This window comes from Artibeus jamaicensis, unplaced genomic scaffold, assembly GCF_021234435.1.
Source record: "Artibeus jamaicensis isolate MK-2021 breed Jamaican fruit bat unplaced genomic scaffold, CSHL_Jam_final contig_332, whole genome shotgun sequence".
Taxonomy (NCBI): domain Eukaryota; kingdom Metazoa; phylum Chordata; class Mammalia; order Chiroptera; family Phyllostomidae; genus Artibeus; species Artibeus jamaicensis.
In genome coordinates, this window is record NW_026521788.1 from 22,376,987 (window position 1) to 22,390,188 (window position 13,202).

At 53.0% G+C, this 13,202-nt stretch overlaps 1 protein-coding gene across 11 annotated transcripts in view; it reads left to right on the forward strand.

Moving 5' to 3' along the window:
- The window catches only part of ADAMTS14 (ADAM metallopeptidase with thrombospondin type 1 motif 14), an 87,303-nt gene that overhangs the window by 26,168 nt on the left and 47,933 nt on the right, over positions 1-13,202 (forward strand). For 8 of the 11 annotated variants that reach the window (XM_053663923.1, XM_053663926.1, XM_053663925.1 and 5 more), the window contains 2 exons: positions 2,473-2,629; positions 8,392-8,582. In XM_053663923.1, the coding sequence (XP_053519898.1) occupies positions 2,473-2,629; positions 8,392-8,582 (348 nt within the window). Of the gene's footprint in view, positions 1-2,472; positions 2,688-8,391; positions 8,583-13,202 lie in introns of all 11 variants that reach the window. The other 3 variants (XM_053663932.1, XM_053663930.1, XM_053663931.1) reach the window with 1 other exon arrangement.

A 13,202-nucleotide genomic window follows, 5' to 3' on the forward strand; every position in this document is an offset into this window, starting at 1 on the left:
TCTACTGCCAGGCTGCTTCTGGAGGTGTGATGGGCAGAGGCAGGAAAGGCTGCAGTACCTGGCGAGCCCGGTTTCTATGACTTTGGCCTGGATGAAGCACAGGCCTTCTGAGTGGTGCTGTGAGGGTCTCTTGCTTTGCTTGGCCTTGAACAGAGCAGAACAACCCCCCATGGGTATCAGAGCAGGGTACAGTAGGAGGGATGGGATGGGTGCGGGGCGGGGCGGAGAGTCTCGTCACAAGCCTCGTGGCCACAGAGCTGCAGTAACTTTGCGAGGAATGCCCTGGGCCCTCCCGCCCCACAGCCCTGTGTTCCCTGGAAAACAGCCCTCCTTTGGGGATTCTGCTGGGCTGCCGTGGCAGAGGCCCTTCGACTGGGCCACGTGGTCCGCGTTTCGGCTCAGTCTCTGCGCATGAGCCTGGACACCTCCCGGGTCCCCACACTGCCTTTATACTTCCATACCCTTGTCCAGGCCCCTACCTGACATGCCCTTTCCAGCTCAGGTGGGCTTCTTGTGCCTGCCCCCCAACAACTTCTCCTTTCCAATGCGGTCATCACCCTGCTGCTGGCCATAGGGTTGTAGCAGGGACTGCAAGTCCCAGGGTGACCATACGACTCAGGCTGGACCAAACACAGCTCCCATGGGCTGTTGCAGATGGGGCTATGGAAGGAGAGCCTTGTCTCTGGTGGCGGGCTGGAGACGTGTCTATAAGAGTGGGCTACATAGCCTTGTCTGGGAGAACAGAGTTACTGCAGAGGGTGCTGAGAGGAGGGGGAAGAGGGAGCTGAGTGCCTGCCCCTGCCGTAGTCTGCCATGGGGCCAATATACTCCACTTGGAACCAAGAGGGTTCAAGTTGAATGTCTGCCTCCTGAGAACCTGATGGTTACCCGCTCTTCCGTCAGACCCACCCACCACAGCAAAGAGCCCAACACGTGGCCACACTCTGCTTCTCCGTGGGCCCTTCCCTCCAGGTGATGAGCAGCTCACAGCCGAAAGCTGGGCTTTATTTATGATCTGTTTCTCCCTGCCCTTGGCACCTAGCAGGTGCCAAGGCAAAAAAGTAAAATCGCTTTGAAAGAAAGGAAGTACGCACAGTATAAGGTTTGATGTTGACATTTTAATAAGCAGACCAGAACTTTTGCAGACAACTGAGTATCTCCTTACAAGTGGTTACCTTGGGAAGCCCCACACTTATTCTGTTACAATGCCACTACTTTTCCCTAGAACGTGTTTGGCCTCCCGATTGGGTCAGTCTGTGAGACACAGGAGGCTGCCATCTTGGTCTTGATCCAAAGTGCGGTTTTCAGTCTGACCCAGAGCTTCAGCTGGAAGGGGCAGGGAAAAGACTGGCCGCTGCTGGGAGGCCCCGTGGGGTCCCTAAGGAGCAACCTCAAAGCAAGCTGAGGCGGGAAAACTGGGGAAACTGGTAGGTTTCAGGTTCATAAAGTGGCTGTTGAAAAGAGGCACTCCTCCTTGGACGGGGCGGGGCCAGCACGTTTATAAAAACGGTCTCTTCATTCACTGCTTTGTGTTCACAGCTGTATTCCCAGCATCCGAAGCAGTGCAGGTATGCAGTAGGCACTCAATAGATATTTGTTAAAGGAGTGAGGGAATTCAACAAATAGATGTATCTGTGAAGGATTGCCTTCCATTTCCCAGGCACTGTGGTGGGAGGGCAGGTCTTACTCCTCTCACCAAGTGGACCCTCGCGTTGGGGTGGGGGGAGGGCCGCGCAGCTACACACACATTCACACACATTCACACACACCTAGTTATAGGTCAGTGCCCCGGGGATTATTGCCTCCACCGGGGCCTAATAACATATTGGCTGGGCTTGGCTAAGGTTATGTGTTTTTATTTCCAAGGCCAATACCTGATGTTTTTTTACAGAAACTATTTTGATGCAAGAAAAAATTAGATTAAAAACAGAGCACAGGCTCCCGGGGCATGATCCCGGCTCATTTACGGTCAGTGAACAGCTGCTTTCCCGGGCCCGCACACACACATGCCTGAAATCTGAAATAATAGCACTTTGTACTGGAGTGGGGGGCCAGCTCCCACCTTCGAGGCAATGAGGCCTTACCAATAGGGTTTTCCCCTCTGCCTGCAGGTAAAGGCAGCCCCCTGTGACGGTGGCAGTGTGGTGCGGTGCCCTGGTGCATGTGCGTGTTCTTCACGGCTGTGGCCCCCCCTTTAAGCACCGGAACCCTTCGTTTACGTGAAGCGTGTGTAGCACTCTTGAGTGCACAACACAGTGAGAGTGGGTCCGCTTTTCCTGAAACCGGCACGGGCTCCCTCGCACGGCTCCTTCAACCCCTTCCAGTGGCCTGCGGATGCCAGAGCTCCCCAAGGCCCGGGAGAAGAGCCCGCCTACCTGTGGTCTCATGCACGTGGTCACAGATGTGTGCATTCACTAACAGTCACTTGTACTGTGCCGTGTATTCACGCCTCTTCTCTCTCCCCCCGTTCAGGCCGGCCTCATCCGTACAGATGTCACCGACTACTTCATTGAGCCCCTGGAGCGGGGGCAGCAGGACAAGGAGGCGAGTGGGAGGACACACGTGGTGTACCGCCGGGAAGTCCTCCGGCAGGAGTGGGCGGAGCCCGGAGGGGACCTGCACAACGAAGGTAGGCTGTGGGCAGGGCCCCAAGCTCTGCTCTGCCCACACCTTCGCGGAGTCTTCAGGTAACTTCAGGCCTTCAACCCCTCCATGCCAGGCCATAGTCTTCTCATCTGTAACGTGGGACTGGGCCATGCAGACCTGCTGCACCTACCGTGCCCAGGGCTTTTAGAGGCTACCATGACTGGCTGCATGCAGCTGGGGGCCAGAGGAGCTCCCTGAGCCCCCTGAATGATGGAACCTGGGACCGCAGCGTTGCTTTGCAAGGGCCGTTTCTCTGCTCAAGTAGCAGGTGGAATGGCTGCAGTTCGCTCTTTCCCCTAATGCTCAACTCAGCCTCCAGGAGCCACAGGAAGGAAGTTCTTAGAACACTCAGGGAACCTGCCCTGTGTCAGGGCATCGGGGTCGGCTTGGTGTCCACTAGACCATTTTAAAACCATGTCTCCTGTGCTGTCTAGTGTGTGACCCTAGTGAGTTACTTACCACCTCTGAGCCTCATGTTCTAATCTGTAAAGTGGGAGGAATTGTTGTTTACCTCTGAGATTGTATGCATTAGTGATAGTGGAGCTTGGCACGTAGTAGGTGCTTGATGACTACTAGTCGGTTATTAGGCTGACTACTGACATGTTAGGATGAGACCCCCGCCAGCAGAGGCACCCCGGCGACCAGCACAGCACTCAGGACCCATGGCTGAGCGAATGAAGCAATAGATGCCGTGCGTGCTGGTTCTGGGCCTGTGGCCAACTTCACAGTCCCAGTTAGCCTGGTCAGGAAGGCTTCGGCCAAGAGGACGTGAGAAGGCCCTGGGTGGAAGCCCGCCACGAGCAGCCACACCCTCCAGCCAGGGCCCTGGCGGGGTTGAGCACAGCATGAAGGAATGCTTGAAAACCGGTTGTCCCCACATACTGTGCCTCCTTTGAAGCTCCAGCTGCTCTCCGGGTTGCTCATAAGGGGAGCTGCAGCACCGGCACTAGCCCAGAGGAGGAGGGCCCTGTGGGCCTGCAGTGTGGGGTGGGAAGCAGGGGGTGGGGTGGAGCGGGGTGGGGGGGTGGTGCTGGGGTGGATTGCAGGGGCAGGGTGGGGACCGGCACCATTCCCTTGATCACTTCCCGCCTGGAAGGATGGCAAAGCTCATTGGGCTCCATTTTATTTGAGGCCAGTTCTGAATCAAAAATCCATAAATCCCCTGTTGGGGAGAGACCCTGGGGAAGTCCTGCTCACGGGTGTGAGCCTGGAACCAACCGCATCGTGGCCTGCCACCGTCTGTGGCTGGGAAGCCCGGACCCCTGAGCTGGTGGAGTTGCAGTTCCCGCCGGGACTCGGGTGTGATTCCCTCTCGTCAGGCTGCCTGTGGCGACGCCCTGCCCTTGGCCTGTCAGAGTTCTTCCTTGGAAAGACAAGGGGTGACAGAAGACTTTCTTGGAGACCTGGGACTCTCACTCACTCTGCGTTTCAGACCAGCGGTGGGTCTGAGCCCAGTGTGTGGAGAAGTGTTTGTGGGTGCGCCTGTCTTCCATTTACCATTCTTCACGAAGATGAACGGTTCTACCTCAAGTCTTTGGGTTTAGTTCTCAGCACACAGGGAAATGCGTCATAGGCCTGGGCCAGCTGGTCAGCACCTGCTTAGCCACCGGAAACAGGCTTTTGAGGAATCTCCCCCAGCTGAGCACCTTCACCCGTCTCTGTCTGTCCCCATCCTGCCCAGGCGTCAGCCCAGCTCAGGTGTCCCCTCTCCTGGATCCCTCAGCCCCCTGGATTTCTCCTGGGACAGTCCCCTTCTTCCAGACAGTCTGGGGTGGGGTGTCCTAGAGGACGGACGCCTAGTCTTAGTGATGTTTGTGTCACTTGCATGAGCCATGCTGTCCTGTGGGGAGTGTCCAGCTCTCCTCGGGGAAGGAAAGGCGGCGCTGAGGGCCCACCAGACTGCTTTCTAGCTGCCCCTCAGCGGAGGCATGTGAGGGGCACCGGTGAACTGGGCCAGTGGGGGGGGCTCTTCCTGTTGGCACTCAGAGTACGGCCTTGGCCGCTACTTCCTGAGGAGTGCACGCACGCACCCCCCCATGCTGACACACTCATCTGTACACACTTGCTCACTCACATGCTACACGCACCAGTCATACCTCACCCACTCACACTCAGTTTACGCATCCGCTCATACTCATTCACACACGCTAAATGCCCACTCACACCCTCCGCACAGTCACACATCTCCCTACTGACACTCACCCCCTCACACCCCCCACTCTCACATACTCAGCACCCCCCACGCCCTTGACGGGCTCCAAAGGAGAGTTAAGTGATTCTCTCTCAAGGACTCTGGTGCGAAATCCAAACCATTCTAAGTCCTGGGTAGAGAGTCCCCTTAGCTGGACCTCCAGGTGTAAACTGGGCCTCACCGCAGGCCCCCGGGGGCTTCCCTGCGGACCCTGCCTCGGCCTTGCAGGGTGTGCCCTGGACGGGCGGTGCCATATTCCTAGCGCTACCCTTTCCTTCCGTAACCCATGGCCCTGCTCTCTGTCACCCCTTCCCACCCTCCACTTCCTTCCTGAATGCCAACGGGCCATGTGGGCCTGCGGCCAGAGTTGCGGCTCCCAGGCTGGAGGCTGGGGCTGCCAGACGCCGGGGCAGCCCGCCAGCCTGGGGCCTAGGGCTGCTGTGTGTGTGTGTGTGTTTTAAGTTGAGATGAAATCCACCATTTTAATTAAAGTGTACAATTCAGTGGTTTCTTACTATATTCACAGTGTTGCATAACCATCACCACCGTCGAATTCCAGAACATTTGCATAATTCCCATAAAAACCTCTGGACCCGTTCATTAGTAGTCACTCTTGTCTCCCTCCAGCCCGACACCCTGGCAATCAATCACCAGTCTACCTTCTATCTCTGTACATTTGCCTGTTCTGGACATGTCGTGTGAACGGAAGCACGGGATACGCGGCCTTCTGTGACTGGCCTCTTTCATTTAGCACACACGCTTCCTCCGTGTTGGAGCCTGTCTCGGCTCTTCAGTCCTCTTTATGGCAGGGGTGCTCCATTGTGTGGACGCAGTGCGGTTTGTTCACCCACCTGCTAGTAGACGTTTGGGTTGTCTCCCTGTTTTTCTTTATGATCGTGCTGCTGTGAATGTTTGTGGCGGGTTTTGGTGGGACACCTGTTTTCGATTCTTTTCGGTGTACACCTAGGAGTGGAATTTCTGGGTCCTACGGCAGTTCTGTGTTTAACTTTCGGGGGAGCTGCCAAACTGTTTTTCGAAGCAGCTGCATCGTTTTATATTCTCTACGGGCTTCCTGGGTGGGCTCATTGGAAGCCTCCCAGCGGCCTGCTGCCCCCATCTCTCCGCACTTTGAGGGTCACCTGTTTTGGCCTGAAGGGTGAGAGACACATAGAAGAGGGTGCGGGTGAAAGATCTCCGGGGTCTATGGCCGACGTCAGTAGGCCCTCCCCAACTTCCCTCACTGTTTTTACTGAGGGAGATATCGGGTGGGCCCTGATAAGGAGTGATAAAGGGAGAGGGGCAGGTCCAAGTTTATATTCTGGGCTTCTGCGGTCAACTTCTGTGTGACCTGGGATGAGTCAGGCAACCTCTCTGAGCCTCCCTTTGACAGACTTGGCAGGGAGAGCTGTGAAGGTCAAGATCCACATTTCTCTCGTAGTTTGTGAACCTCCGGGTACTGCTGAAGGTACTTCCCACTCCACAGAGAGAGCCCTCGTCCCTTCCCCCCTCCTCCTGGGGGTCCCCCCTCCTCTCTCCCAGGAACTCGTCTGTGGGTTGTTGTGCACACTGCTGGGCTCGGGCCCCAGCGCTGCCAGGTGCTCTTGTGCAGAGTAGCCTGTGAAGAGGGACACATTGGCCTCAGGGGCAGGCGAGAGCGACCTGGGCTTGAGCCCCGCTTGCCAGGCTGTGATCGCCCAGGGGCGATTGCCCTTTTCCGGTTTCCACAGCAGGCCAGTGGCAACGCATTTTTTTCAGTCCTTATGTCTGGTGCTTTTCCCCCTTTGCCCTGTGGCTCTCAAACCTCAGGGAAAACAGACAGACAGTAGCACTGAGTCCTGTGGTTCCTATGGCCCTGTCCTCAGATTTCAGTTCCTCGAGAACCCGTCAGCAGAGGCTTAGAGGCAGAACTGGGTCCCCGCAAAGGTGTCTTTTGACTCGTCCCTGAGGGTCACCCACACTGTGGATGGTGTTCTCATAAAGTTGCTCAAATGGATTTTGCAGGGACCATTTTTTCTGCTCCCTGTGCTCCGGCAGGTTGTCCTGCTTCCTGTCCGGCCCAGCTTAGATGTCCCCACCTCCAGAAGCCTCCGTCAACACCCCGGTTCTGCTCTGGGACTTGGCGTGAAAGCCTTTGCTCGTCAGCCCTACTCAGCCCTCGACATTGCTGTGTTGTCACAGTCTGGTATCTTACCTGTCACCTGCACGTCACCTACCCACCATCCACTTTTAAGTATCGGGACCCCTCCTGTAGCCACATCCTTGGATGCATTCTAGGATTTTAGTGGTGGCATCTTTACAGCCTTAGCCCCATTCCATCTCTACAACGTTCTCAAATAACTATAGATAGAATGGATGTTCTTAGAAATCAATAGTACAAGTTTCAGAACTTCAGGGTGGGGTGGCAGAAAAGGCATTAAAAGTTAAGACTTTGAAGCTTTCTTGAGAGAACCCAGGCTTCTCTCTGGCTCTCTTAGCTTTCCCAGTAGTGTCCTCATGCACCTTTATTCCACTGCCCCAACAAATGTTTCTTCAGTCTTCATTCAGACTATGGTGTCAATGACTGATAACTGTTGAAGGTGTTGCCTTTATAAGTAGCAGTATACATAGTGATGTTAGAGAACATGGTCTTTTGATTCAGACAGCCCTGGACAAGCTATTCTGAACCTCAGTTTGTTCACCTGTGTAATGGGGACAATAAGCTGATAGAGTTGTAAAGACTGGATTAGATTAGGTTAGATTGGGTAGATTAGATTGGGTAGAAGTAAGGCCTATGGACCAAAAATAGCCCACCACTTGTTTTGGTCAATAAAATTTTATTGGAACACAGAAACACGTATTTGTTCATGTATTATCTGTAGCCACTTTTATGCTTTAATAGCTGAACTGAATAGCTGAGACAGAGGCTAAATGATTCGCAAAGCCTAAAATATTTATTATCTGCAGAAAAAGTTTGACAACTCCTAGATTACATAATATAAGTTAATAAATCCTAGTTATATAAATATTTTGTTTTTAGCCAAAAGGCCAAAGCTGTGGTGGTGAGATTTTGGGTCCCTAGCAGTGATTGGGTTTTGAGAGGCCTGGGACATGCTGTGGGGGTGCCTGAAATGTCATGCATCGGCCACAGTAACATTAGTTTTTTAAAAATCAAGATGTTTCTGCCCACTGCCACCTTTGGTTTTTACAGCCAGCTTTGGGGCAGGAGATCAGGGATCATCCATGCGCATGTCACAGGGAGGGAGATGGAGGCCCAGAGAAGTGAAGGGGCAGGGCCTGGCCCGGACACGCAATGGGGGTAGGACTGAGGAGGAACTGGGACTCAGATCAGTCTCCCTTCTCTGCTACTTGTTGCTTCAAAGGCAGCGATGCCCTGTGCCCGGAAAAGGGCTCCCGCTCATGAACGACGTGGTATGGAACAAACCCTCATGCTCTCTGGGTTTACAGAAGCAGAGAGGGGGCACATGTGACAGGGGCAGAGGTGGGGTGATGGGCAGTGTCACAGTGACAGCCCCTTATGTGGACTTGACCTTGGTCTCTTCTCATCCTGGTTCCAGCCTTTGGCCCGGGTGACCTTCCCAACCTGCTGGGCCTGGTCGGGGGCCAGCTGGGAGAAGTGGAGAGGAAGCGGCGGCACGCCAAGCCGGGCAGCTACAGCATCGAGGTACTGCTGGCAGTGGACGACTCAGTGGTACGCTTCCACGGCAAGGAGCACGTGCAGAGCTACGTCCTCACTCTCATGAACATTGTGAGTGTCCCCGAGTCATGGGACTGGGGCGTTGGGCAGAGGGCAGGGTGGGACCACTGGAATTGGCCTGTATGCACTGTTTCTCTCAGGCTTGTGTTTTCTGGGTGGACTCGGAGAGTCTCTCTTTGCTCCTTAGTCCAGCTGGACGGCAGGTTCCGTGGCGAAATGGGCCTGAGTTGGCCTGGCATCCACCCCAGCCTGACCTCAGCTGTACGCACGCTAGTCCCTGGCAAGCTGGAGCATTTGGACAGTGGGTTCTGGGCTTGGACACATTCAGGGTCTAGGTCAGGAGTGACTGGTACTTGCCCGAGACTTCTTATCCAGTGAAAATGTGCAGTGCCCCCTGGGGATCCCGGCTGGGTGCTCTCAGCCTGCTGGGGGTGGGCGGAGGGTGGGCTCAGGTCCCCAGTGTGGGCCTTGGGTGTTCACAGAGACTTGACAAGCAAGGAAAATGAGGGTCACAGGCAAATTTAAGGCCGGTGAAGCAGAGAGCTGTGCCGTGTCCCAGATGGTGGCTGCTTAGCTGCTGCTGGTGGCTCTTGCAGAGACATGGGGGTCACAGAAAGAAAAGGGCATTTCAAGAAAAGTCGGAAATGCAGTTGTTTTCAGTGCTTTTTAAAAACCCCTTATGGAAAAATTTAAGTCCATTTATCTAAGTGAAACTGCCAATTGCTAAGTGTTAAAATGAAAAACCATTGTGAATGCTGAACAGAATTTGTCTACACACCACATGTGGCCTGTGAGCACCTCAGAGCTGGGTGCCTCTGCACCACAACAGCAGAGACTACAGAGACCAGAAAGGGAAGGAGGGTGAATGCGTCAGAGGTGGGCCCCGCACTGTCTGTCTGCCGGCACAAGGCCTCTGTCAGATGTGCGTGTGGCTGTGATCCTGGGAAGGATGAGAACTGGTGCAGGTGAAAGTGGGACTTATGGTTGAAACTGTGCTGGCCACAGCCAGATGCTGGGGAAGGCGGGCAGGACCCCAGGTTCTCTCCTATGCAGCTAGGTAGAGGAGGTAGCATGCTGGGTCAGGCCCAGCTCAGCATGCTGAGGCACCGTGGGGTCTGGTCAGGAGGAGGCAAGCAGGGCAGTGGGTGGGCAAACGCCACATCAACAGGAGACAACAGGGCAGAGGCTTCATCCCCAAGCCTGCAGGTGACAGCTTAACGGCTCATTATAGACATGACACAGGAGCTGAGAAGGAAGGTCCATACACATGGTGGGTCCCAAAGAATTCAAGCAGGGCCTTTTTTGAAAGCCAAAGGCTCCAGCACATCTATGGGCCTCTACTGGCCTTAAGATTAGGGTCCTCTGACCTGAGGTTCGTGAGGAAGTTGGCTAGCTGCATTCTCATGCAGACCAAAAGATGACTGCAGGTGAGCCAGGGCTGGGATAGAATCACCGTACACTCAGTCTGATGTGGGCGGTTCTTGGAGGCTGTGACAGACATGCAGCCAATCACAGTACTGCAGGGAGAGAACATTAGTGAGTTGGCCAAGAGCATGGGCTTCGGGGTCACACCGTCTGACTCTTGACCTTGGGGTCAAGTTCTCCAGAGTCGCTTTCCCCACTCTTAAAGCAGCATTAACAATACTTACCATGCAAGGTTTGGGGGAGATTAAACAGCACATAGCATGGTACCTTCCATAGCATAAGCTCTCAGAAGTAGTTAGGGATGATAATGTGTGGCTCTCATGAGGGAAGTGGTAACACATTTCTGGGAACTCAGCAGTTGATGAGCAGAAGTGTCAACCTTGTGGTCGTGCCAGCCCCCTGGAAACATTTGTGGCGTAATAAAACAGCATGACACTGCCTGTGCTGGCTGGGGTCCATAATCTTGCCACATGGTAGGCGAGGTGGCTGCTAGGAGGACCTGAAGCCAGCCACTGGTTAGCCGTGTGACCTTGCACAAGAGACCTGCCTTGCCTAGGACTCTGTAGGTGGTAAATGATAGAAAACTAACTCATACTAGATTAAGAAAAACAGGGTAATTTATTGGCTCACTTATAGGCCAAACTGTGGGAGGGACATGATGGAGCTGGTTGTAAGTGTAATTGTTACTAGAGGTTTATGTTCCCTTCTCTCTATGATATCCTAGATCTCTCGAACTTTAATATGTGACAGATTCTGGCCTTTAATGACATCAGGCTGACTCCTATCTCCATAGCTCTGTGACCAGAGACAAAAGTAGTTTCCTCTATAGTTCCCAGGTAAAAATTCCCAGGGCTGGACTCTGATTGGTCCAACTTTGGGTCACATGACCACCCTTTGGACCAATCACTGTATGTTGGAGAAGGAAATAGAATTTTTCAAAGGAAGAGAGGGACTAGACATAGGATGGCCACTGGAGAAATTGTTCTGGGATGGCCATATACCCCAGTTTGTGTCAGCTATAATATTTAACATCTGAGAGACTCTATCTGCTGTTTTTTTTTTTGTGAAGGCTAAATATGTATAAAGTATTTAGCATACTCTTGGCACACAGTGAGTACTCAAGTTATATGTTCCATCGTTCTAGCACACACACACTATATTTGTCTTAGTGTGTGTGTGTATAGGCAGTTATTTGTCCAAGTCTCTGAAAGTGAGGTCCTTGAGGGTGGGGAACATTTCTTCTACTTTTTTGAACCCCAACAGCACACAGCAGAGTGCCCAACACCTGATAGGTGATCAGTACATGTGGACGCTAATGGTGTCTATGGGAGGAGCAGGGGGCCAGTATCCACTGAGATGGAAGAAGGGGAAGAGAGCGGATTTCCATCTGAAATGCCAGCATTAGGAAAAAGGCAGGGGTAGAAATCAGCTCCAATTACAGGAGCCCTAGGGAGGAGAGGAGCTGGCAGAAAGTCTGCTCCTGCCACCTCTTTGTTTGGTTATTAATTCTTCTATCCCTTACAGAGTATGTGGTTTGGGACTCAAAGAGCAAAGACTACCATGTGGGGCTGTTTGAGAAAGAGAGAGGGAGGATGACTGTTAGAAACTCATCCACCTCACTGGAGCACTGGACCATCCACCCACATTCTATAAATAACTGGCTCAACCTAAGACCACACAGCTGAGTACTAATCCCATTAGTGGGAGAGCCAGGTTGGTCCCAGTAGCCAGCAGGTGGAAGAGGAGGAGGAGCAGGAGAGGAGAAGAGGTTAAGGAGGCCCTCTGGTACTGGAAGTCTGGATCCAAAGCTCGGGCTGAAGAGCCTAAAATAAAAAAAAATTAAAATGATGTGTGTTGAAGATTTTGCTCTACTCACTTATTAATGAGGAAAACAGGCAGAGTTGTAACCTGTTCAAAGAGAACCAAAGAACAGAAACATTTATAGATCAGGAATGTTGAAATGAATGTGCAAATAGAGACAATATTGGCATTTTTCACTGAGTGGAAGGGAAGACAAAATTTGTATGTCTATAGACAAGAATTTTGCATTGCTATTAGTTATCTACAGTGCTCTCAGTTGTAAACCAGTTTTCTAGAATCATATTCAAGTGAGCCCTGAGGGGTGTGCTGTGGACAATACATAGTTTTATGGAAGTATGAGTTTTTATTCTCTGAGTACCAGGCCTGGACTTGCTCCCAGGTCGAGAGCCCTTTTCTTATATGGCGGGGCACCCAACTGCCCATCTAATTTACAGACTCCATCCTGCTCCTGGAGCTAGAGGGGTGGCAGCCTCAGTCAGGACAAACCCTGGATTCTGGCTGTGTGATAGTCCTAAGCAACTAAATGATGGGCCCTCCTCCTTTTTCCTCCCCTCCCTGAGAGTTAGCCTCACTGCCACCTCTCTCTTTCCAGATTCTGGCTGGGGAGTGGGGGTGTGGAGAGAAGACCTGGGGTTGGGATTGGTTGATGGTAGGCAGTCTGAGAAAGACAGAATTCCCATGGGCCATATGCTTCACTTATTCCCACATCTTTTAGAGAAACCCTCCTGTCTGAGCACTTCCACTGAGCATTCTATTGCTCAGCTTCTCCTTATATACCTCTTTGTTGGTGTGAGCAGGTCTGTACATTCTGGTAGGATGGGATAGGCTTCCTGGAGCCCCTTCAGGTGGCCTCAGCCCCCAGTCTGAGCTGTCATTTACTCATTTGTTCAAAGTCAAGTACTGTCCTGCCTTGGTGGGCTCCCCGGTGTTAGGCATTAGGCAGGGGTGATTGTTTGTTAGGGATCTGTGTTTGCAAGTGACAGAGACCCAACTCACATTAGCTTAAACCAAAGAGGTGATTGTAAGTCCTGACAGTGCCCACAGAGTCCTACAAGAGCTGTGGGATAGGCAGCTTTAGGGAGTACAGGGACTAGGGTTTCAGGCCCCTTAAGACACTCTCTCCTCTTCCCCCCTCTGCTCGCTGATTATCAACTGACAGAGCCCAGGCTTCCTCCCCATGATGGGAAATGGGGCTCCTGACAACCCCAGATTCTGACACTTCTGCCGTTAGGACCCAAAGGCAAAGGGATCCTTCCTGCTCTTCTAGGGAGGATTGCCCTAGGTTGTGTCATGTGGCCATTCTGGACTAATTGCTGAGATGGGAGGGCTGGCTTGGGGCCCCAGTGGAGCCTAGTAATGTGCAGGGGCAAGGTGGAGCAGGATCTGTTCCTGGAGAGCAGGCTGTGAAGAGTCCATGTAGGAAAC